This window comes from Acomys minous, assembly GCF_964271855.1.
Source record: "Acomys minous genome assembly, chromosome: 16".
NCBI lineage: Eukaryota > Metazoa > Chordata > Mammalia > Rodentia > Muridae > Acomys > Acomys minous.
The window spans coordinates 88,188,812-88,213,470 of record NC_140498.1 but is presented as its reverse complement, the minus strand read 5'-3'; the positions used below and the strand labels follow the sequence as shown (position 1 = coordinate 88,213,470).

The 24,659-nt window shown below is 50.5% G+C and overlaps 2 protein-coding genes and 1 long non-coding RNA gene across 6 annotated transcripts; 1 reads left to right on the top strand and 2 right to left on the bottom strand.

Moving 5' to 3' along the window:
* Positions 1 to 122: 122 nt before the first annotated feature.
* DRC10 (dynein regulatory complex subunit 10) lies at positions 123 to 21,386 on the top strand. Its single transcript, XM_084762129.1, has 5 exons — positions 123 to 261; positions 11,294 to 12,111; positions 14,027 to 14,260; positions 17,309 to 17,380; positions 19,209 to 21,386. Exons 2-5 carry the CDS (start codon positions 11,389 to 11,391, stop codon positions 19,620 to 19,622), a joined length of 1,443 nt encoding a protein of 480 aa, XP_084618255.1. The 5' UTR covers positions 123 to 261; positions 11,294 to 11,388; the 3' UTR covers positions 19,623 to 21,386.
* LOC311586197 lies at positions 14,081 to 18,937 on the bottom strand. Of its 2 annotated transcripts, XR_014775473.1 has the most exons (4): positions 17,749 to 18,937; positions 17,079 to 17,164; positions 14,491 to 14,555; positions 14,081 to 14,218 (listed from the first exon to the last, which is right to left on the bottom strand). It is a non-coding gene; the product is annotated as an uncharacterized lncRNA (long non-coding RNA). The 2 variants fall into 2 exon arrangements; XR_014775474.1 differs by lacking the exon at positions 14,491 to 14,555 and having other exon boundaries at positions 14,147 to 14,218.
* Positions 21,337 to 24,646, bottom strand: RITA1 (RBPJ interacting and tubulin associated 1). Of its 3 annotated transcripts, none has more exons than XM_084762159.1 (4): positions 24,254 to 24,646; positions 23,936 to 24,055; positions 23,305 to 23,657; positions 21,337 to 22,240 (listed from the first exon to the last, which is right to left on the bottom strand). In XM_084762159.1, exons 3-4 carry the CDS (start codon positions 23,571 to 23,573, stop codon positions 21,733 to 21,735), a joined length of 777 nt encoding a protein of 258 aa, XP_084618285.1. In that variant the 5' UTR covers positions 23,574 to 23,657; positions 23,936 to 24,055; positions 24,254 to 24,646; the 3' UTR covers positions 21,337 to 21,732. The 3 variants fall into 3 exon arrangements, with proteins under 3 accessions (XP_084618285.1, XP_084618287.1, XP_084618286.1); XM_084762161.1 differs by having other exon boundaries at positions 24,447 to 24,646; XM_084762160.1 differs by lacking the exon at positions 23,936 to 24,055 and having other exon boundaries at positions 24,254 to 24,645.
* Between the last annotated feature and the right edge of the window lie 13 nt (positions 24,647 to 24,659).

Sequence of the window (24,659 nt, the reverse complement as noted above, 5' to 3'; positions counted from 1 at the left end):
CCACTCCTCTCCCCCCGCCTTATTCTCTCAACCAACGAGAATCGTGAGTCTTTCCATTGGCGAAACGTCAGAGAGACAGTGAATTTGATTGGACATATTTCGGGAGGCGGAGCCAATGCAGCCCTGCTAGAAGTTGAATGGTGAAAAAGGAAGTCAGTCAAACACAAAGTAACGCCTTTTAAGATTGGCGGGTAACCTAGCAACTCAGGGGCCGCGGAGGTGGTTAACTGTGGGTAGAGAAACTTGCAGCTTGAGGAGCCGGTGAGTGACAGCGGGGTAGCCCCGGGCTGCGTGCCGTGTGCACCGAGTGGGTGCGCTGCACAGTAACCCCCCGACAGGTCCGCACTCCACTGCTGTCCCGTCCAGCTCCAGGGCCTCACTCTTCTTGCCCTACCTCCTTCCAGGCTTCCTCTAGGCCTCCTGCAAGGACCACCGAGCATCCTCTTCTGACAGTTGTCTCCTGTCCGGTCCACCTGTCATTTCACGGCTCTGCCCCTCATCCCTCAGGGGTACCATTTGTGTAGGCATCCGAATGAACTTTAGTTCAAGTAAGAGAATGGGTCGGTTTGTCAGGAGCTCACCATTCCCATCTTAGGACCCTATGTTCTGAGATGTGCTTGCCTGCCAGGTGCAGAAGCCCACTTCAGCGTATGCTTAAATTAGGGGGTTGTTGTTTGTTTTGTTACTGAGACAAAGTCTCACTATGTAGCTCTGGTTGGCCTGGAACTCACACTGTAGACCAGGGTGGCCTCAGAATTGCAGAGATCCACCTGACTCTGCCTTTGAGTGCTGGGATTACAGGTGCACACTATCGCACTTGGTCTGATTAGGTTGTTTTCCTTTAGGTGTTGTTTGTTGAAGGTTTGTCTTTATTATTTTGATCACTGTGTATGTTGGTGGGGTATATGCATGTGAGTCCAGAAAAGGGGTTTTTGTTGAAGATTTGTTTTTATTATTTTCCTCACTGTCTGTTGGTGGGGTATATGCATGTGAGTCCAGAAAAGGGGTTTTGGATCCTCTGGAGCCTGGGGCTGAAGCCAGTGGCAAGCAGTTGTGAGCTGGCTGACACAGGTGCTGGGAACTGAACTCGAGTCCTCTGAAAGAGCCATACACACGCTTTTTAAAAAAATACTTAAAGGCTTGTTCATTTTGATCTAACGTGTATCTGTGTGTGCCTACATGTATATATGTGCGCAATGTGTGCTGTGACTGAGGAAGCCAGAAATGCGCGCGCGGTGTCCAGGATCCCCTGGATGTGGAGTTACAGCAGGTTGTGAGCCACTGTGTGTACACCGGGAACCGAGCCTAGGTCCTCTGCAAGAGCAGCCAGTGCTATTGACCATGGAGGCATCAGTCGATCCAGCCTGGTTATTTTGATTATACGCAGAGTTTTGTCTTTGATGTTGACTTTAACTTTGCTCCTATCCCTAAAATGTGACTTCCCGGGTGCGTTGTGAAGACAAAGAAGTGCTTGGGAAGGCCAAATGAGGTGAGACAATGAAGAACTGGCATGGGCGTAGCCACCGAGGGACTGCTCAGCTAATTGTGGTGATTCCCCACCATGACTCATTCTCCTGGAACTCTTTCTAAGCATTCCCGAGGACATTCTCGTGGCTCATGCTACAAATAACTCACATATTCAACACGGGTTTGTTTTTTTTTTTATTGCTTTATCGTGGCCAGTGGAGGCGGTGTGAGCTGCATGAACTCTGTGTGGGAGGGGCCCAGAGAGATGACGTGGCAGCTAAGAACATACACTGGGGTTTGGGAGATGGCTCAGCAGTTAAGAGCACTGACGGCTCTTCCAAAGGACCCGAGTTCAATTCCCACCACCCACATGGCAGTTTACAACTGTCTGTGACTCCAAGAACTGACACCCTCACACAGACACAAATGCACATGAAATAAAGATAAATAATATTTTTAAAAGAAAAGAAGACACACTGATCTTGCAGAGGATCCTCGGTACCCAGTACCAACATTAAGGGGTACACAACTGCCTGCAACTCTACCCCAGGTGATCCACCGCCCTCTTCTGGTTGCACAGACTCTTGCATTTATATGCACATACCCCAACACACACACACACACACACACACACACACACACACACTTTTTTTGAGGCCCCAGTGAGTGTTCTTGGAATTAAAAGTAATTGAAAATAAAAACATTTTAAACCGAGAATCAGGGGAAAGTATTTCTGAACCTCAGCTTTTATAATAGCAACAAGTTAGATCCTGTAGCCAATGAAAATATTTTAACCCTAGTGTTTTCAAATGCAAGTGACTTTTTTTCTTTTAATTGACAAAGAAAATGCATTGTCTTTCTAGTCTTAGCACAAATTTAATTATGAAAGAATAACGCAGGCCCAAAATGCAGTCAGGTGACACTAAGTATGCCCAACACACGAGGCCCTGTTTCATCCCCAGCACCCAAACACCAGGCAAACACAAATTCTGTGCTTCCTATGTGTGCTAGTTATATTGATATTTTAGGCTCTGGTAACTGATATTTTCTAAAGATGAAGGATTTATTTTTATTCTGTGTGTGACATCTGGCTTTTACATCAGTGTTAGGGAGCTTCAGATTTGAGCAGTATTTTAATGATGGAACCATCGCTCTAACCTGTACTTTAAGTTTCATCTACTTAGTGTGTGTATATATGTGTGTGTATGCATGTGTGTGTATGTTTGTATATATGTGCATGAAGTGTGTATATATGTGTGTGTATGCATGTGTGTGTATGTTTGTATATGTGTGCATGATGTGTGTATGTGTGTAGTGTGTATGTGTGTGTTGTATTGTGTATATGTGTGTGAATGTGCATGTATGTGTGCATGGGCATGTATGGGCACATAGGTTAAGTTCTAAGATTGGCCAGTATTACAAAAAAGGTCCTTAAACCAAGACAGTGTGTGTGTGTGTGTGTGTGTGTGTGTGTGTGTGTGTGTGTGTGTACAGGTACTGTGATGGAACCCAGGACCTCACATATGCTAAGCAGATGTGCTGATCCCAGCCTTTTCTTCTCTTTGAATCCACTATATGGTCATGTGTGACTAGACATGCACATTTCTAAAGCATACTATGACCAAGAAAGGAATTGAAAGCATCTGGCATGGAAGCCAGAGGAGGGATTAAGTATCCTCTGTAACTCTCAGTTTATTCCTCTGAGGCGGGGTTTTTCTCTGAACCTGGGCCTCAAGTTTTCTCATCTAGGCTTGAAGCCAACAACTCTGGCATCCTCCTGCCTCTACTCCTGTTCTGTTCAGTCTGAAGAATCCTGTACCCTAGTCATACTTTAGGGCTTCTTCATTTTTTCTATTTTTCCTTTCTGTCTTTCTTTCGTTGTTGTTTAGATTTTTTTATTTTATCTGTATGAATTTTTTTTGCCTCACAGTGTGTATGTATATCACATGTGTGCAGTACTGTCAGAGGCCAGAAGAGGGCACTGGACCCCCTGGAGCTAGAACTGCAGATGGCTATGACCCTCCAGTGCCGAAAACCAAACCTTGGTCCTCAGCAAGAGCAGGAGTTGCTCTTAACCACTGAGCCATCTCTTCAGCTCTCACATGTCATTTCTGCATTAGTAATAAAGTCATAAAAGCTAGACGTGTTTTGGTAGTATAACATTCACACGAGAGTTCTGTCCCCATTTTACAGAGGGGCAGGCAGCTGAAGCCTGGAAAGAGTGATCAGCTCACTCAAACCATGTGACCTGGTGGGAGCCCCAGGTGGGAGCCCCAGGTGGGAGCCACAGGGATCTGGCTCCAAGTGAACTCAGTTACCGCATGGTGAGCCCCTGGCTTCCCCTTTCATTTTTGGAACTTGTAGAAGATCAAGTGACCATGCCAAGGTCTGTCCCAAGCTGCAGAAGGTTGGTGACCACTGCAAGGACCAATGTGAGCATATATCTCCAGTCAGTACTGACCACTGCCCTGTCTCTGAAGCTCTGTGGCCTCTGGCCACAGCTAAGATGCCATCTGTTGACAAGTCCACCTCCAGCACCATTGCCATAGCCCATCCCAGGGGCCTTCAGAAACCAAATATAATCCACAAAATACAGTTCCCAGCTACTTGGGAGGCTAAAGCAAGGGCATCACATGGTCAAGGCCAGCCTGGGAAATACCATGAGATCCTGTCTAGCAAACAAAAAGACAAACCCAAGTGACATCCTTGGCTGGCTCTAATGGAGAAATGACCTGGCTTGTGAACGCAGTACTGCCTCTGCAGCATCCTGCAGGGAATGATGGGAAGGTTGGGCCACCAACTCCTCATTTACCAACAGCCATGCATTTACTGAGCATCTACTATGTGATAGTTGCTCAGGATAAAAATTATTATTATATGTGTGTTCATGATGCATGTGTGTGTGTCTGTGTGTGTGCTGCTATACCACTGTATGTGTATGTGAAGGTCAAGAACAATTCCCAGGATTTGGTTTTCTCTTTCTACCATAGGCTCTGGGGATCGAACTAGGGCCCTCAGTTTTGGTAGCAAGCATCTTTACCCATTGATCCATATCCACTGAGCATGAATGGATGCTTTCAACATGATTGACTATGCTCCTGTACCTTTCTCAGCTCCTTTTTCTTCTCTGTAAAATGACCTTTCAGGGTTATAAGGACAGGGGGGAAAAAAACAAACAAACAAAAAACAAAAACCACCCTCATCCATAGAAAGTACTTCTTAGCCAGGCACTGGTGGTGCACGCCTTTGATCCCAGCACTCAGGAGGCAGACGCAAGTGGATCTCTATGAGTTCAAGGCCAACCTGGTCTACAGAGTGAGTTTCAGGACAGCCAGGGTTTCACAGAGAAACCCTGTCTGAAAACAAAACAAAGTCGTAGCCAAGGATGGTCTTGAACTTCTGATCCTCCAGCCCCCACCTCCAGAGTGAGTGCTGGGATCACTTGTGTATTTAGAACAATTGAGCACATAGGTTAAGTTCTAAGATTGGCCAGTATTACAAAAAAAAAAAAAAAAAGGTCCTTAAACCAAGACAGCCCTCTCCCTGTCCTGACCTCCCCATCAACCAGTGTTGGGTCGATGAAATAGCCACAGGTTGATGGGGTTTCTTCCAGCTTCTCTCCAAGCGTGTTGTGTGGGCTCCTTTAGCTCAAATCATCTCCCCCCCAAATGAGAACACGGTAATAAATATCCAGCGGGCCAATTTGAATGAAGTGGAGGCACATTTGCATGATAAAAATAAATCAATAGCTCTCATGGCAATAAAAGCCATGGTCCATCAGCAGTCCGGCTTCACTCTCTGGGCAGGAATTTTACAAAAGACAGGCTGGGGTGACAACAGTTTCAATATGAAGGTTGGTAGCATCAAAAAGGACAGGGAACAACCATATTAGAATTCAAGGAAAAGATTCTCGGGTAATTTTCGCTGGCGTCATCATCCGCCCCCTCTCCCCACACCAACCCCTTCCCCTGATTTTTTTTTTTTCCTTGTTCACCCAAATGAGCTGTCAAGAGCTGACAGGCATCTTGGTAATCAAAGAAAACAAGCTTGCCCTTTAAAGCAAAAGAGGCAATTTAGCTGAAAGCAAATTGGAAACATTCCCCATGGCTCTGAGTTTCCAGCCTCGGTCTCCTGGGAATTCTGGGAGCTTTGATTGATGCCTGGAGAACTCCGAGGACAACGTGGAAAAGTGCGTCTGTCCAACGCTTTCTTCATTCATCCTGTGGCTTCAGGCCAGGGACTCTTCATCTGAGGGGCTGGGGAGAGGCACCACAGCTGCCCAGAACACTTTAAAGTCAGGAAAAGGCCCCCCACGGAGCTCACTCAGGGATGAGAGAGCAGGAAGTGGGAGTGGGTCCCAGAGAAGCAAGGTGGTTCTGCCTTGGGCTGATTTGAGAAGGTGCTGACCCTGGGTGTGTTTTGATTGGCCAAGGAGCCTCCATCCTTCATAGCAGAGCTGGCACCTCTCTTCTCTGTCCTTAGACATATTAGATACTCAAACGATCGCCTCGCTTTCTGCGGTTTGATGAACTAAAGATAGTCTCCCATGGCTTTGCATAATGCTTTTTCTTCCTCTATCTTTATCTGGGTCCCTGTGATGGCCACTATCAGCACCTAAGGCTCTTCGACTGTATATTTGATCAGCTGAGCCTCTCTGATGGCAAACAACAGAAACAAATGGTAGCTGGGCATAGCGATGAAAGAAACCAGGCTTCAGAGCTCAGACAGCTGCTCGCCCCCTCCCGCACACACACTTCAAGGTCTGGATTAGTGGGGGTCTTCAAGGAGGAGTGGGAAGCTTGGAATTTCCCACTCCCCATGGCTTCCCTTCAGCCAGAGTCCTGCCCCTCAGAGAGTGACCAGGACTCTCTGATGGACAGTTCCATCAAGACTGCACTGTCAGTCAGCTTTCCCACCATGACAAAGTCCCTGAGGTGAATGACTGGTAAAGGGGAAAGGCTGGTCTAGTCTGTGGTTGGAGGCTCCGCTGTTTTGGATGCTGTGGTAGGACAGGGCATCACTAAATGGCAGAGCCTATGAGGGAGGTGAGGGAGGAGTTTGCTCACTTCTAAGTGGTTTGGAGAGAGAGACAGTATGAGTGTCCCCTTCAAGGGCACAGCCCTAATGACCCATGAACCTTGAACCAGGCAAATATGGTATGGTTACCCAAGCCTTTCGATCCCAGATCTCAGGAGCCAGAGGCAGAGGGAGGCAGATCTCTGAGTTCAAGGCCAGCCTGGTCTACTTATGGAGTTTCAGGCCAGCCAGGCCTGCATAGTGAGACACCCCCCCCCATTCTCCCCCTCTTAACACTCACCCCACCCAAAGGAAACCCCAACCGTTTCCCCACCAGGCTCCACCTCTTAAAGAAACATCCCACCACCTCTGCATAGTGCTGTAGACTGGGGACAGATGCTTTAGCACACTTGTGGGGGTCTGCACCAAAACAACTCCCTATGACGGGAGAGGCTGCTTCCTGAGGGAAACCTGGTGCATTCACCTGATAAGAACATGGACTTAAAAAAAAAAAAAAAAAAAAAAGAACACGGACTTCCACAGACAGAGACTGTCTCCTCCAGTGCTGGCAGCTAAAGCAATCTGGGGTCCAAAAGTGAGTCCTCTGTCCTCCCCTCCAACAGTCTCTCTGGCTTGGCTTCCCCAGTCACAGATGTGCAATGCACCCTGATGAGCCCCTGCCGTTGTTGGCAGGCCCTGCGTCTTCAGAGAAGGGAAAGATAATGGACAATTACGCAGGTCCCTGTGGGGACATCAGAGCTGGTCAGCGGGGCAAGGGTCATGAAGAAGGCGTTGAGTATGGAGTTAGGAACTTGGGTGTGGCCAGCATTCATCCATGACACCACGATGTTCCAGACACACACTTCAGTTTCCCTGGGCCTATGATGTAATCTTAGCTGTTTGCTGAGGGCTCACCATGTCTGAGCCTTGTACTCAGAGCTTCCTATTGAACCCAGAGATTCTTGCCTGACGGTAAAGGGAGCTCAGGGTCCCCAGCAAGGACTGGGGTTCAAGTGGGGCCACTGCAAACTCCTGACAGCCGCTGTGCTACCCAAGTCACAAAGAGTGTTTTTCTAGTTTTTTTTTTTTTTTTTTTTTTTTTTGCCGGGGTAGGGGTGGGGGGGTTGTTTTTGTTTTTTGTTTGCTTTTGTGTTTTTTGTTTTTGTTTTTGACTCAGGGTTTCTCTGTGTAGCCCTGGCTGTCTTGGAACTCACTTTTTTCTTTTCTTTTTTTTTTTTGGTTTTTCGAGACAGGGTCTCTCTGTGTTAGCCTTGGCCGTCCTGGACTCACTCTGTAGAGCAGGCTGGCCTCGAACTCACAGCGATCCGCCTGCCTCTGCCTCCCGAGTGCTGGGATTAAAGGCTTGCGCCACCACACCCGGCTTCTTTTCTTTCTTTCTTTCTTTCTTTTTTTTTTTAAATAAAAATCATTTTATTTGCAACAGCACGTAATGAAAAAAACAAATAAACTGGATAGTAAACTGGCATATACTTTTTTTTATTAAGAAAACCAACAGATAAAGCAACTAAACTAAGAAACTGTACACGGAGGTAAGGAAATCTCTGTGAGTTCCAGGCCAGCCAGGGCTGTGAAGTAAGACACTGTAGGTGTACCTCAGTGGGAGTGTTTGCCTAGCATATAGGTAGGCTCAGATTTAGGAACTCACTCTTTAGACCAGGCTGGCTTCAAACTCAGATCTGTTTCCTGGGTGCTGGGTTTAAAGGTGTGTGCCACTATGCCTGGCTTGCCCAAGAAATTACTGACTTCTGATGTCATCATTGAGTCTTCTGAGACAGTTGTTGCAGACAAACCTTTTACTTTGTAATGATTGTGGATTTATAGAAAAATTACCTGGGCCTGGAGAGATGGCTCAGTGGTTAAGAGCACTGGCTGCTCTTCCAGAGGTCCTGAGTTCAATTCCCAGCAACCACATGGTGGCTCATAACTATCTATAATGAGATGTGGTACCCTCTTCTGGTGTGCAGGCAGAACACTGTATACATAATAAATAAATCTTTTTAAAAGAACATATTATAGGGCTGGAGAGATGGCTCACAGGTTAAGAGCACTGGAGGTCCTGAGTTCAATTCCCAGCAATCACATGGTGGCTCATAACCACCTATACTGTGATCTGATGCCCTCTTCAGTCGTACAGGAGTATATGCAGGTAGAACACTGTACACATAATAAATAAATCTTTAAAAAAAAAAACATTATATAAGAAAAAGTACCTGGGTAACATAGGTTGTCTGCATCCTTCATTCAGCTCCCCAGATGCTGCTTCATAGGCCAGGACTATGACATTAACATTACTAACCTGGCATGACCACACACACCTGCCTGTAATCCTCACACTTCGGAGACAGAGGGAGGAGTTTAAGAGTATCGCCTGCCACATAGCAAGTTCCAGGCCAGCCTGGGCTATATGAAGCTCTGTCTCAAACAAAGAAACAAATAAGTAAGACACTACTGATGCAATTCTGGTAGCCAAACCTTGGCTTTAGTTACTTCCCAGATGTTACACTGGTGTCCTTTCTGTTTCAGACTATACTCCAGATAGTGGTTCTCAATCTTCCTAATGCTGCGACCCTTTAATACAGCTCCTCATGTTCTGGTGACACCCCTCATGAAATTATTTCATTGCTACCTTGTCATTGTAATTTAAATCTCTGATATGCAACACCTGTTGGGGTCTCGATCCACTAGTCCAGGACATGAATTGATTTTCAGGAAAATGGGACTGGCTTTCTTCCTCTCCCTCTTCTTTCTCATCATTTTTTTTTTAATTTAAAGATTTATACAGTGCACATTAGATCACATTATAGATGGTTGTGAGCCACCATGTGGTTGCTGGGAATTGAACTCAGGACCTCTGGAAGAGCAGTCAGTTCTCTTAACCGCTGAGCCATCTCTCTAGGCCCCCTCATCTTTTCTTCCAAGTGTTGGCATTACAGGCCTACCCTACCACACCTGGTGGGTTGTATGTATGCATATATATATATATATATATATATATATATATATATATATATATATATATATATTTTTTTTTTTTTTTTTTTTTTTTTTAGTAAGGGTTTCTCTGTGTAGCCCTGGCTGTCCTGGAACAGGCTGGCCTCAAACTCAGAGATCCTCCTGCCTCTGCCTCCTGAGTGCTGGGATTAAAGGCATGCCATCTCCTTTCCCAAGCCTCCTGGGTGCTGGTCTTGCAAGTTACCACATCCCCTGAAACTCTCTGTAAACTGTATTTTGAAACTATTGTTACCACTCTACCCAGTTTTCCAATCAATACTCAAAAGTCACCTGCTTGCATCAGGAGAGATGGCTGCATCGGGAAGGTGCCTGCCACACCTACATGATGACCTGAGGTCAGTCCCCAGCACTCACACAAAAACCCAAGGATGGTGGCAAGAGTGTAATCCCAGTACTGGGGAGGGGGCAAGAGTGTAATCCCAGTACTGGGGAGGGGGCAAGAGTGTAATCCCAGTACTGGGGAGGTGGGGAGAAGAGGAGTCCAGGGCTCGCTGGCAAGGAGCCTACCTGAGCTGGTGAGGTCCAGATTCAGTGCAAGACCCTGTCTCAAAAACTAAGGTGGAGATGGATAAAGAAAGACACCTGGTGGTGACCGCTGGCTTGTACTATGTGAGCACACACAGACTGAGATGCACACAATAAACACATGCACACACACACACATGCACACACTGTGCAAACACATATATACATGCACATACTACACCCAATGCACACCTACATAAGGGCACACACTATACACACCTGAACACACACACACTCCTGGCGTATGTGGTGCACTGTCACCCACCCTGCTCGCTCTTGCCCCACTGTCAGCTGTAACTTGTTCAGCTCTGCCTGTGTCTGGTCCTCTTCATGTCCTACTCTGTGACCTAGTCCATGACCTCTCCTATGCTGTGGCCCATCTTGCTCTGCCCATGTCCTATCCTCCTCTATAACCTGTTCTGCTTCCTCGTTGCAGCCTCCTCTGTGTCCTGGGCTGCTAATGTAGCAGACTGTGACTTGGGCTCTTCAGTTGGTTGGTTTCCTAGCAGTTTAGGGTCAACATGGGGAGGAAATGCAGGAAGGGGCAGGGCACATTTCCACTCTCTAAGTGGACAACACTTCTAGCCACAGCTTCAACTCCTCCAGAGCCTGCTAAGCCCCACACTCACACCTTCTCCCCATGTGTCTGCCTGCTACTCACACTGCTGGGTGACCTCAGCTGTCTGAAGCTGACCTCCCTGTATGTTTCTGCCACTTGGGCAACCCCCAAATGTAGGTCCTCAGAAGAGTGGCTGCCTCGTGGCTGATATATGTGCCTGGGACTCACCTCCATCCTCAGCCCTCTTACCCCAGTGGCTCAAGCACCGTTACAGTGCTAAAACATAAGCCTGGGGGCTGGAGAGATGACCCAGTGGTTAAGGGCACTGACTGCTCTTCCAGAGGACCTGAGTTCAAATCCCAGCACCCACATGGCAGCTCAGAACTGTCTGTAACTCGAAGATCTGACATTCTCACATAGGCATACTTTCAGGCAAAATACCAACGCACATGAAATAAAGGTAAAAAAATTATTAAAACAAAACAAAAGCCTGACAGGATGGTACATACCTGTAATCCCAGCACTTGGGGATCAAGAGGAAGGACAGCCTAGACTATAAGAGACTCTACCTCAAAACAAAACAAAACAGAACAATCCCAAACCCAAAACAGCCAAGAGTACCTCCGAGGTTCTGCACAGCAGACGTCATGGGCAGCAATCGTACCTAACAGCCACTCCTTTCTTCCTTTGCAGGCAGGGTTGCTGGAGACTGTGAAAGCCAGGACAGCCTTGACGTGGCTGGCGTCTCAGTGCCAGGGTATACAGAGGCAAAGCCACCCGCCCCAGAGATGGCGCTGGAGATCTTTAGCATGGCCCCTTCCTACCACAGCCTGGCCATCCATAGAATCCCGCTGAGGACAGATATAGTCCCAGCTGAACCGATGAAGACCTTGGCCCCATCTAAATCCAAGCTCGGCACCATTGAGGCCAAGAGAATCATGTCAGTCCTGGATGAGGCCATATACAAAGTGGAACTGGTGACCCTGATGTCCTACTTGGAGTCCCACCCAGAGGCTCTGGAGGGAATGCTGTCCGAGGACGTGGTGAGGGCCATAAGGGAGCATTTGGACATTGGCCAGGGCCTGCTGAAGGGCGCCAGCATCCTTCAGGAGAAACAGAAACAGCTGGAGGAAGAAGAGGAGGATGCTGATGCAGCCTGGCTCCAGGAGCGCCTCCTGTCTATAGACCTACACAAGGCTAGCCTGTGGCCACTGACACACCAGTTCCAGGACTCCACCAAGACTGTCCTGAGGCTCCTGCTCAGGAACCCCGAGGTCATCAGGCTACTGCAGATACAGGCACCAGGCAGAAGCCCAGGGGCCCAGTGCTTCCTGGACAGCCTGGTGGAGCTTCGGGGTTTCCTCTTTGAGAAGCTCCTCACCAGCCCCATGGAAGTGAGGGAGAAGAACCAGTTCATACAGGACATTAGCCGGAAGCATAAAAGGAACCAAGAGGTCATCGACACTCTCCAGGGAGAGCTGGCAGAGGTGCTGAAGAATAAGGAGTCAGAGGTAAACCTCCCTGGTGTCCCCGAGTTACTAACAGCGGTACCACCACACCCAAGTGGGCCAGCCCTTTGGGACTTAGGTTTCCTCTCATTGGCTTTTTCATTTATCCCATAGCGATTGCTCTGAGCATTTTTACTAGGAGGCATATCTTTAAGTGAGCCCAGCCTCAAGAGCTCACAGGACACAAGGTGGGCATTAAAGAGGTCATTAGCTGCTGTATGATGAAGGGTAAGAGCAGGGCACTGTGAAGCAATGCTACAAGAAAACTGAACTTGAGCCAGAAGGACCAGGAACAGTGTCACTAGGACAAGGATAGCCAGGCAGTGGTCTTAGCACTCGGGAGACAGAAGCAGGGGGAATCTCTGTTAGTTCGAGGCCCGCCTTGTCTATAGAGCGAGTTCCAAGACAGCCAGGGCTGTTACACAGAGAAACCCTGGTTGGGGTGTGGAGTGTGTGTGTATGTGGGGGGCGGGGGTTGGGAAAAAAGAAGGTTAAAGAAAGGGGGAGTGAGCCAGACAAATGAGGAAGACCTTCCCAGCTAGAGCTTGGCAAAGTATCTGTGTTCACCAAGTGGGTCCTTTGTCTTGGGTGGGGGAGGGGTTGGGGAGATGGCTCAGTGGATTAAAGTGCGTACTGTCCCATTGTTTGTTTGAGACAGGGTCTCGCTATCCAGCCTTGGCTGGCAAGGAATGCCACAGACCAGGTTGGCTCTCACTCAGAGATCCTCCTGCCTGTGCCTCCCGGGTGTTGGGATTAAAGACGTGCAGCACCAGACCCAGTGCATAGTGCTCAGAATGCATATGCATCAGAAACCCAGGAGCACTGAGCTAAAGCCAACTTGCTATAAAAAGAAGAGCAGAGCAGGGCCTGGCTCATGAGTAAAATGCTTTCTGTACAAAGTGGGGGACCTGAGTTGGAGCCTCAGAGCCCCTCCCCCTCCACTTTATAACTTTTCTTTTTTCTTGGTTTTTCGAGACAGGGTTTCTCTGTGTAGTCTTGACTGTCCTAGACTCACTTTTGTAGACCAGGCTGGCCTCAAACTCACAGAGATCCACCTGCCTCTGCCTTCCAAGTGCTGGGATTAAAGGCGTGCGCCACCATGCCCAGCTTGCCCCGACCCCCTTTTTAAGATGGCATGTAAGTGTACCCTCTGTAATCTCAACACTGGGCAGGCAGGGATAGGAGGACCCATGGGACCCAGTGGCCGGCCAGCCTTCCTAGCCAACAAGCTCTAGGCTAAAGAGAGAGGAGGTTGACACTTGGAAGGGGCACACAAGTGCAGAGAAGTGCAGCAGGCACTCTACAGCTGTGAGCATAGAGCTGTTTCATCTTACAGAAGGGTTTGGATATTGGAACATGCAAAGGCTGTGCAGGCGGCTTAAAGTGTACCTGTATATGCATTCCAACCGGCCCCGCCCTCCACCCAGATTTTACTACTTAGTGTATTGTAATGAGTCTCAGGGTCGATTACAACTTAATCTGTCACATCTTGATGGCTGTGGGTCCTCAGTGGCTACTGTCTTCCTACAAACTTGTCACAGGTGAGCAACAGCAGCTTGCTTGCTTGCTGCCTGGCTTGGTATCTCATTTCCAAAGGATCACACAATCCACACACCGGGCTCAGTTGGTAATGGTCCCAACGTGAGTCTGCTGTTAGTACGGAAGCAGCCATGAACGTAGCAGGACAAAAGGGTTGGGTCCCAATACTTTATTGGCAGATGGGACTGGCTCTTTTTGGCCTGTGGACCTTAGTTTTCCAACTCCTTTCCTAGGTAGAGGGGAGCATATGGTCCCAGGCCCAAGATAAGCATAAATGATCAAAAGCCAACTGCCCCTGTGATTGGCTGGGATGGGGTGGGGGGCGTGGCAGCTCTGTGTGGTTATCAGTAGGGCCCTGTCATCATCTCTCCCGGCTTAGGTGGAGAAGGAGAACTTTGTGATCCAGGAACTGAAGAATCACCTGCACCAGGTGTTCAAGTTCTCAGAGAACAGCCTCCTCCGCACAAAGCAGGAGGCAGAGAAACAGCAGAAGATGGATTACCGTGCCTCGCAGGCCAGGCAGGCCAAGATACAGCAAGACATCCTGGCGCTTCGCGCGCAGTACCACACCCTGGTCATGGAGAATCGGGAGGTGGAACAGGCCCTAAGAAAGGTGCCCCAAAGTCTCGGGGTACAGGGGGGGCAGGGCAGGGCAGGGCAGGGTTGGCCCAGGTGTGGGGAAGTCCAACACAGGTGGTATCTTCTGGGAGGTGGGAGGGGGAGGCACTCAGGCTAAAAGTTTGGAGTGAAGAGGCCCAATCCCTGTCCCAGAATTAGGAGACTGCAGCTAGGTGACCTTCAAAATGTTGCTTGACTCCCCTGAGCCCCAGGGATGACCCTTACTTGAAGTGGCTCATGACCCTCAGACAAACTGAGCTCGACCCCTCTGCGTCTGGTTCCAATGACATCTGAGGAAGCAGAGGTGGAGCCTGGGTGCCGTGTGTGCAATGGGCATGCGCCAAGCACGGCTGCTTCACCGTCTTTCCATCTTAGCCATGCCCTTCCCGCCTTTCAAGTCTCTTTCTGAGGACACCTTCTTGTGGACCAGTCCCCAGTCTCTTCCAGTCTCCTGACTCTTTGAGCATCTCTCGGAAGATGAAAGGCACAGGTCTGCACACTAGGTTGGTGGACAGTCCTAGAAGGTCACAGGGCCCCGGAAGCCAGCCTGCCATCAGTGCCCACACTGAGAACCGCTCTGGGAGCAAGGTGTTCCTTTTTCTTGTTTCTTTTTTTAAGACAGTGTGGAGCTAGGAAGATGGCTCAGTGGGGAAAGGCACTTGCTGTCAAGCCTGATGCCCTGAATTCAATCCGCAGGACCCACATGGTAGGAGAGAAGCAATTGGTACAAGTTGTCCTCTGACTTCTACATAGTCCACCATTCCGCTCATGCATGCATGCGCACCCTCCCCAATAAAAAGAGTGTCAGGGGGCTGAAGAAATGGTTCAGTGATTAAAAACACTGACTACTGTTCCAGAGGGCCTGGGTTCAATTCCCAGCACCCACATGGCAGCTCATAACTGTCTGTAACCTTAGTTCCAAGGGATCCAACACCCTCACACTGACATACATACAGGCAAAACACCAATGTACACGGGGGTGGGGGGGGTGGGGGGGGTGGGGAAAGCAGTGTCAGAAGGTGTGGTCCAAGGAACCTTCCAACTTGCTACAATCCGCTGCCCTTTGCCTCCAAGGGCTGTAATCACAGGTGCCCACCATGACACACAGCTGTCTGCTTCTTTCCATTTGCAGTAAAATCCACATATCCATTTATTATTATTATTATTATTTTGGTTTTTCAAGACAGGGTCTCTCTGTGTAGCCTTGGCTGTCCTGGACTCACTTTGTAAACCAGGCTGGCCTCAAACTCAAGCGATCTGTCTGCCTCTGCCTCCCGAGTGCTGAGATTAAAGGTGTGCGCCACCATGCCCGGCTTCACATATCCATTTAAAAGCAGCCTATTCAGTGTCACTGGGCACATCATCTACAGACAGTATCCTGCAACCTAGATAGTTCCAAACTATTTAATCCCCTTAAAACATAGCACTGGGCTGGGAGGGGGGGAGCAGTGAAATGGCTCAGTCTGTAAAGGAGCCTGCTGCCAAGCCTGGTAACCTGAGTCTGCTCCCGGGGACCCACATGGTGGCGGCAGAAGAGAACCAACTCTGCAAGTTTTGACCTCTGACCTCCATATATGTGCCGTGGCACATGTCTGCTTACCTCCCATACAACATAAATCAATGTAATTTAAAAATTTTTAATATAAATGGGACTCAGTAGGCCGGGAACTCATCTCTTACCCACTCAGGCAGCAGCTCATCTTCCAGTTTCTAAGGATTGGCCCACTCTGGTATATCCTATGAATGGAGTCTGCCGTGGGACCTTTTGCTGTGGCTCCTCCCTTACCACCATCTTAAAGTTCCCCCACAGTGGAGGCCCTGTCTTCATTCATTTGTATGGCAGAATCACCTTCCATTTTATGTAAGGGAAAAAGTGTTTGTTTATTGAGACAGGGTTTCCCTGTGTAGCCCTGGCTGTCCTGGAACTCTCTGTAGACCAGGCTGGCCTCGAACTCAGAGATCCACCTGTCTCTGCCTCCTCCCTAGGGCTGGATCAGAGGTGTGCATTACTGTGCCTGGCCCACGTGTTTTCTTCTTCTTTACATTTTTACTTTCTGTATGGCCTACATGAATGTTGTCTTTGTTTGCTTTGGATTGGGTTTTTTCAAGACAGGGGTTCTCTGTGGAGCCTTGGCTGCCCTAGACTCACTTTGTAGACCAGGCTGGCCTCGAACTCACAGCAATCTGCCTGCCTCTGCCTCCTGAGTGCTGGCATTAAAGGCGTGCGCCACCACGCCTGGCTGCCTACATTTATGTCTATGCACCACATGTGTACAGTGTCATCAGAGGCCAGAAAAGCTGTTGGAATACCCAGAACTGGAACTACATAGGGTTGTAAACTACCACGTGGGTAGTGGGAATCAAACCTGGGTCCTCTGGAAGAGAAACCAGTGCTCTTAACTGCTGAGCCCTCTCTCCAGCCCCAAGCACTTTTGTTTTTTTGTTTTTTTGTTTTTTTTTTTCAAGACAGGGTTTTTCTGTATAGCCTTGGCTGTCCTAGAGTCACTTTGTAGACCAGGCTGGCCTCAAACTTGCAGCAATCCACCAGCCTCTGCCTCCTGAATGCTGGGATTAAAAGTGTGCACCACTGCACCCGGCAGCCCCAAGCACTTTTAAACTTAATTTTTAAATACTAGCGATGGAACTTAGGGTCTCATTCATGCTAGTCAAAGGTTCTGAGCCACATCCCAAGCTGGGAGCTGATCCCCCCACCCCACCCTACCCCCATACTTTATTTTTTCCAGACAGGGTTTCTATGTGTAGCTTTAGCCAGCCTAGACTCGCTTTGTGGACCAGGCTGGCTTTGAACTCACAGAGATCCACCTGCCTCTGCCTCCTCAGTGCTGGGATTAAAGGTGTGCGCCACCGCCGCCCAGTGGGGGCTGACCCTCGTGTGTGCCTGTGGGAAGATCAGAGAAGAGCTCTGTTGTCAGTTCTCTCCTGCCAGCTTGTGGGATCAGGGCATTAAACTCAAACCCCAAGTGCCTCTACCCACCCACTGAACCAACTAACTGGCCCTGGACTTATTTGTTTTTGTTTTAAGAAAAAATATAAAGTGGAGACGGAAATTGAAAATTGGATCCAAAAATATGACATGGAGATGACTGAGAAGCAGGTATGTGCCGGGGGCTCCTCCTGAGGAGCTAGTGGGGTGGGCGTAGGGTAGGAGCTGCCGAAGAGGCCTGGGTATGAGCCTCCCCTGGAGACCCTTGGTCTCAAGGGCATGTCCAGGTGTGTTTATGGGGGGATGGGGGTGGAGGGTGCAGGGTGGGGAGGGGTGAAAAGTGGGAAACTGCTGAAATCCAGATCCATCCAGAAGCGTGTGGTCCCATCGAACATTCATGTCCCAGGGTCCTCTCTCTAGCCTGGCTGAGCTCCTGCCTGCTAAGCCCACCCCACCTTCTGTCACTCAGCAGGCTTTACAGGGCACCTCAAAGGTGCCAGGCTCCAGAATAAGGCAGGGAAACAGGACTTCATTGTCACCTGAAAGTTGCAAACTGGTGCCATGTGACATCAGCTGGCCTTTTTGAGCTTGTGTCTGACCTTGAGGGACACCAAGTTGTGACATCTGTCCTGGGACCCTGGTGAAACTGTCAATGAGACCCTGAATGAGTCTTGAACGAGCTCTAGATGAAGTCCTGGCCTGCAGCGGGAACCTGTACGGCCCCACCCACTTCCAGGTGACATGGGTGGCACCTGGCCCTGATCTGCGCTGGCCTGGAGAGCAGAGGGTTCACACAAGGCAGTTAAAGGTCAGGCCTGGTCAGAGAAAGGCAAACACACACAGCCTAACCATAGTGCCCTATGGTATGGGAGCTGTGTGGCTGTTGGTCTTGTTTTGTGGGTCCCAGTGGAGGTTGTGTGGCTGGGGACATGACCCAGTGGCTCAGCACCTGCCTAGTGCACATGCAGTCCAGCACTACAAAACCCTACAGACCGAGACCCCGGCTGCCCGCCTCAGTAGGTGCAGGTGGAAGAAAGGGGTAGAGAAAGGGAGGAGGGGGAAGCTGGTGTGAGTTGCAGCAAGAGAGACAAAAAGGAGGGATCTTGGGCATCACCCAAGACAGATCCTTCTGCTCTAATTCCCGCTAAGCCACCTCTGTGGCAGCGGCTTTCCTTGCCCATGGTCTCCACTATTAACCCACAGATGAGCTTGCGGCTTTCATGATTCAGTCGCCACTCAACAGCACCACCTAGTGGGGAGACTAGGCCTCCAACCCAGGCTGCTGTGAGGAACCGTTCTTACTAACATAGGTCATAATTAAGGTCACCTGATCCCCGAAACCCGCCCAGGTACTTGGAATTGTTCCTGTGTTTCAAATGAGGAAAACCAGAAGCTTAAAGGGAATCTCCTAAAGCTGCAGAGAACTAGACTTCAAAACTAGGGCCAGCAGCTGGGGGAGCTGGCTCAGTAGGATGCCTGGAGTGCAAACAGGGGGCCTGAGGTCCCATTCCCAGGCCCCATGTAAGACGTGAAGTCCTCAGTGGGCACTTGTAATCACAGCACCCAGGAGGCAGAGACAGGCAGATTCTGGGAGTTTGCCGGCCAGCAGGCTCACTCATATCATCAGCAAACTCCAGGTTCAGTGAGAGAGTCTGCCTCAAAAAGGAAGGCGGAGGACATCTGAAGTTGACCTATAGCCAGACACACACACACACACACACACACACACACACACACACACACACACACGCGCGCGCGCGCGCGCACTGCATGCACTCACATGTACAGTTACACAAGAACACAGGCACACCTAGCTCAGCCTTTGTTGCTCCCTCCATCCCGAGATCCGTTCAGTTGAGTCCTTCCTAGAGGGAGCCCAGGTACAGAGAGGCTCTGCATCCCACCTGGCTGGGGCGGAAGCAGGCATTCCTGGGGAGCGGAGGTGGGGGGTTGGAGGCCATGGCAGGTGCCCTGGCCCCAGCCCTGCCCCCTCGCCTAGGAGGAATACGAGGACCTGGAGAGCATCCACAAGGAGGAGAAACTGCAGCTGGAGGAGCTGAAGGAGAAGCACGCGGTGCTGGTGGAGGAGTTTGCCCAGATCCGCGCAGAGAACGAGATCAACTCCAAGAAGCGGGTGGAGGCCGAGCGGGAGTTGCTGCGCATGATGAGGGCCGCCACGCTCATCCAGGCCGTGTGGAAGGGCTACCTGGTGCGCTCCATGCTCAGGTCTAAGAAGAAAAAGCGGGGAAAGGGCAAAGGCAAAGACAAGGGTAAGGGCAAGGGTAAGGGCAAGGAGGAGAAGGAGAAGAAGGAGAAGAAGGAAGAGAAGGAGGAGAAGGAGGAGAAGGAGGAGAAGGGCAAGGAAGAGAAAGGCAAGAAGAAAGGCAAGGGCAAGGGTAAAGGCAAGAAGTGATGGCTGCCTGGCTTGGCCCCGCCCCTGCCATGCTCTGCCACGCCCCCTACTCACCCCAGCCCTACTATTATAACCTGGCTTTAATGATGGCTAAAATTAAAAAACGAAACAGAAACATTTTGAACCATACTCACGGGCTCACCCTTCAGCAGACATATCTGCCCCAGGCTGAGGTTGGGTGTGTGTTCGTGGTGCAAACTGGGCTCTATCCACCCACATCTTCACTGGGAAATGAGGTCCTGGTCCCAGCCTGGAAGCTCCTGTGGCTGCCATAAGACATCACCACCAAGCTGCTCTGGGACTGTCCCCCTACCCATAGCTCCTGCCCCCAGGCCATGAAGCATCAGGAGGGCAGGAGCCTGTTTTTTTGGTGTCCAGATTGTTGCATGATTTTTTTTTTCTTAAAGTATTAGTTGCCAGAATTCCATAAATTGAGAAGTATCCCATAGAAACTTAATTGTCCTTTCTGTAAGGATCTCATCATCCTGATATCCCAGTATCCTGGTCCTGTGTCTCCCTTGGTGCAGCAGCAACTGCCCTGCAACTTTATTTTTGAAAGTATTCCTATGTAGCCCAGGCTGGCCTGGAACTTATGGTGATCCTTCTGCCTCTGATTGTAAATGCTGAAATTACAAGCACGGGCCACCTCACCTGGGTGACTCCTTCCTCCACAGGCCTTGCCTTCAATTCCATCACTCAAAAGGCAGAGGTAGGCAGATTTCTTGAGTTCAAGGCTAGCCTGGCCTATACATATAGACTATATAGGACCACACCCAGGTCCTTTGGAAGAGCAGTAAGCATTCTTACTCAGTCATCTCTTCAGTCCCGCTTCCTCCAGTTTCTGCAGTTCCCATCAGGCTGCCTGTCCCGTTGCCCCCAACTGCTCCGACACCGCAGCCTGGTGCTATCGGCTACCTGGTGGTGTCACCCTGGGCTCCAGCTGACCTTCAGTGTCGATGGGAGAAGAATGTGTGTTTCTATTTCTAGCCCAAGTCTAGCCACACGGAGGGAAGAGGCAGAAAGACAAGAGGTAGATTAACCAATTCTTTGTGAAAGTTCTAGAGGCTCAAACATCCTACACGGCTAAAGTGCAGTGTGTCTGTGCCCGGACATGACTATCTGACTTCTGCTGGTCGTCACACATGTCCCTGGGCCTGCTACCCCTAACCCCTCCCCGGTAGCATGCTCACCCACCTGACAAGGAAAAGAGGTGGCAAGGGGGAGGCTCCAGGCCCCATCCCCGTCATCCAAGGAAGGGAGCAGGACCTCGGGCGGAGCTGAGGCCCAGGGCCCCACCATGGTGCAGGGAAGCCCAGTGTACCCTGCAGCACCCAGGCCTAGCATTCTGCAGACTTCAGCCTGTCTCTCACTGCCTTTTCCACTAAGCCCTTTTTGTTTTGTTTTGTTTGTTGAGGGCGGGGGTTGCTGGGGATTGAGCCCAGTGCCATTCAAGCTTGCTAGGCAAACACTCTACCACCAAGCCACGTCCCTGCCCCCTAACAAGAGAACTGCCAGCCAAGGAGTCTCACTACGCCCTGAGCCAGCAGGAACCACCCACCTACCTGTGTGTGTGGAGTCTTAGGACAGACACAGGGCTTCTGCTGGACGAAGAAGCATTACTTGATGTCTATGTCCTCAGGCCTCAACAGCCACTGTCATTTGTACCACACCTGAGGCCTTTACTTAAGGGGGAAGACAGCAACAGGCCACTGGGTTTGGGTCGCTAAATACATTTAATACATGGAATAAACATGTGAATATTAACATGTCTCCCCATGTTCCACCCGTGGGGCCCATACACAGCCCAGAACACTCCCTTAAGGCCTCCAAACCCCTGTAGAAACCGAATCCCGAGCAAGGAGCTGGGTGGAGTTTGGCACTGATGCAGAAAGCGGCTGAGACATGGCCAGAGAGACATCTTGAGGACCCCAAATATCCTCCAGGAAAGGCTAGGGACATCCTGAGCTTGTGGGGACAACGGATGGTGAGGGTCATCCATGGAGTCCCATGGAGGCTTCTCCAGCGCTTGGGGGCCCTGAGACATTGGTCCCCAGAGGACCCCACCTGAGCTAAGACTGGGCTGTGAGCCAAAGGTTTCCTGGTGGGAACCTCATTTCCAAGGAGGCTTTGGCTTGGGGGGGCCGGCCCCTCGCTGAGGGGCAGCTGGCCCTGAAACACTGCCTGACCGTGCCTTGGGAGTGACCAGGGGACTCTGGACAGTCACCCCTGATGTGGAAGGCTGGGGACTCCAAGGCCCATTGGTCTGGGAGACACTGGAAGCCGGATGAACCATGCTGGGGACACGTAGATGGGTGAGTGATTGGGAACGCCTCCGCCCCAGGGAATGGGGAACATCCAACCCATCCTGGGTCATCTTCTGGGAACCCGTGGCCACTCTGGACTCTGTCCTGGAGGCTCCAGCTGGGTGAATGGCTCGTAGTGGGCTTTCCCTCGGGTGAGGTGAGCAGCTGCCCCTAGGGGTAGCTGGTGGTGTCCAGAAAAGGGTCCAGAGCTTGGCAGCATCTCCCATGGCTGTGTGAGACCCCTCCTTGCTGGTGCCCTGTGGCCGGGAGCCAAACAGTGACTCGTCACAGTAGGATGGGGTGTGGCCAATCAACCTGGAGAAAGGAAGAGTGCAGTGACCTGGGGTGACAACCCTATAAAGTCCTCTACAGCCTCACTCCCCACCAGATACTGGAAGCTGCTGGAGCCTGCCTGGCGCCCTCAGGGGGCTCTGACTTACTGTTCCATAGGCTGATAGGTATCAGCCCCAAATAGCTTGGGGCTTCTTTCTCTTTTCTCCTGGAGAGAGAAGGGTATGTTGGGGAAGGGAACAGTCCTAAGAGGGGTCCTCACCATGAGCACCTCATATAAGCCCCACCACCAAGAGTCTCAACTATGGACTTGGAGAGATGGCTCAGAGTTTAAGAGCACTGGCTGCTCTCCCAGAGGTCCTGAGTTCAAATCCCAGCAACCACATGGCAGCTCAGAACCATTTATAATGAGATCTGGTGCCCTCTTCTGGCCTGCAGGTGTACATGCAGATAGAGCATGCATACACACAAAATGAATAAAATCTTACCAAAAAAAAAAAAAGAGTCCCAACTACAGCCATTGCTTGGTCTATGGGAGGAACCACTCCAGGAGTCCCTGTGAACATCTGTGCCTGCTCACCAATCAACACAACCATTTGTCAAGACCTTCCTAAGCGTTTGGTTGCTATGGCAAGGTATCCCCCACTCTCATTTACTCATGTTCCACATGAGTAAACTGCAGCTCAGAGAAGTCAAGCCGCTTGCCCATGGCCACATAGCACATGAAGAGCAGGCTGGACCAGGAAGCCTGCCGGCTACTATGATGGCCAGTTTCAACTGTCCACCTGGCAGGAGAGTGGCCTGTGGGCATACCTACAACAGCTCTGGAAGACGGGGTTGGATGTCCTGGGACTGAATGGAAGGAAAAGTGTGTGCGGAGCAGCAAGCATGGGATGTGAGCAGCTGTCTCCAGCCCCACCCCCACCCCGATGCTGCAACTCTTTGTAACTGCAGAGCACAACCCCAATCAGGAGCCAGAATAAACCCTTTCTCACCTAAGTTCCTTCTGCCAAGAGCAGTTTATCACAGCAACCAGAAGAGACCAAGACAGCCACCCTTAGTACAGGGGTGCACCCCCACCCCATTACCTGTATTTGTTTTTCTTCCTTGGTGTGAGGTTTGGGGTGCTGCCCCTGGAAGGGGTGGACTCACTGTCTCTCTTGGTCAGAGAGACCTTTGGTGGCCCTGGGCCCCCTCCTCTGGATCTGTTACAATTCTGCACCCAGGGTGGGTCAAAGTCTGGTAGAGCGGGCCTGGTTCCTGTCGGGCTGCCAAACAGGGTCTCATCCACATAGGACGCCCTGGCTTTGACCCTGTAGCTGCTGGGGCTGCGGTGCTGAAGGTGGAGGGCCTGCATTCTGCCGAGGGCCAGTTCCACCTGGGTCTTCAATACAGGTGGTCAAGGGTGACAGAGCAGGGCAGACTCAGCCTCCAGGGCTCCCTGTGAAAAGGGGTCAGAGTGACCTAGTGTCAGGGTCAGGTAAGTAACTGCAGCAGCCTGGAGTCCCAAGCCCGAGGGCAAAAAGGGCTTTTTTTTTTTTTCCCTGTAGGGGTTTGGGGGAGGGAAGCGACTGGTCTTTCTCAAAGGGGGGAAGCTGGCACTCAGGGGGCACCTTAGAAAAGCTTCACTTTCTTGCCCCTCCCCCACCCAGAGTTTTACGTAGCTCAAGCTGGCCTGGCACTCATTATATCATATTATATTATATAGCCAAGCATGACCTTTAGCTCCGGATCCTGCTTCTACTTCCCGCGTAGAACTGCACGACAGCCTGGAGTCTGAGGTGCATGGGTTCTAACCCCGTGCTCTGGGCATGCCGCAGGCTAAGCAGGCACTCCTGTCTTTTTAGTTGTCAAGACAGGAGAAAATGCCGTCAGCAAATATTTAATGAATAAATAGATACACAGTTTTAGCCTACAGTGTATGCTCAACAAATATTTATAGTACGACTACGGGAATGCAGGAGGATGGCACCAACCAAACCTATTATGGTGGGAGACGGAAAGAGGCTCCCAAGCCACTGTCGCCCCCATGCTTACCTTGTGCAAAGCGCTTTACAAACGTGGGGTGTTCCAGTCCTCGCCAACAGCCTCCCTTTCGGTCTCTCAGATTAAATCCATTTTCTCCCCGATCACAACTCAGGCTCCAAACAGCGGAGTAGCACGCTCCTGACAGCTTACAAAGCTGAAAGCGCAGGCATCATGGAAACTCCGTGTCCGGGGCTTTTCCTACCGGGGCCTCTGGCCAGCCAGGTCCAGCTCTGCCACAGATCCCCGCACAGCACAGCATCCGCAGCGGTGCCACAGCAACTCGCGCCCATGCGCATCCCGCGCTGGGCAATAGGAGCGATGCCCCACCCCTGAGCAGCTGGTGTGTTTCTAGATCCCACCCCCGCGCAGATGGTACGTTCCATAGGCCACACCTCCCCGTTTTAGTTTGACATCC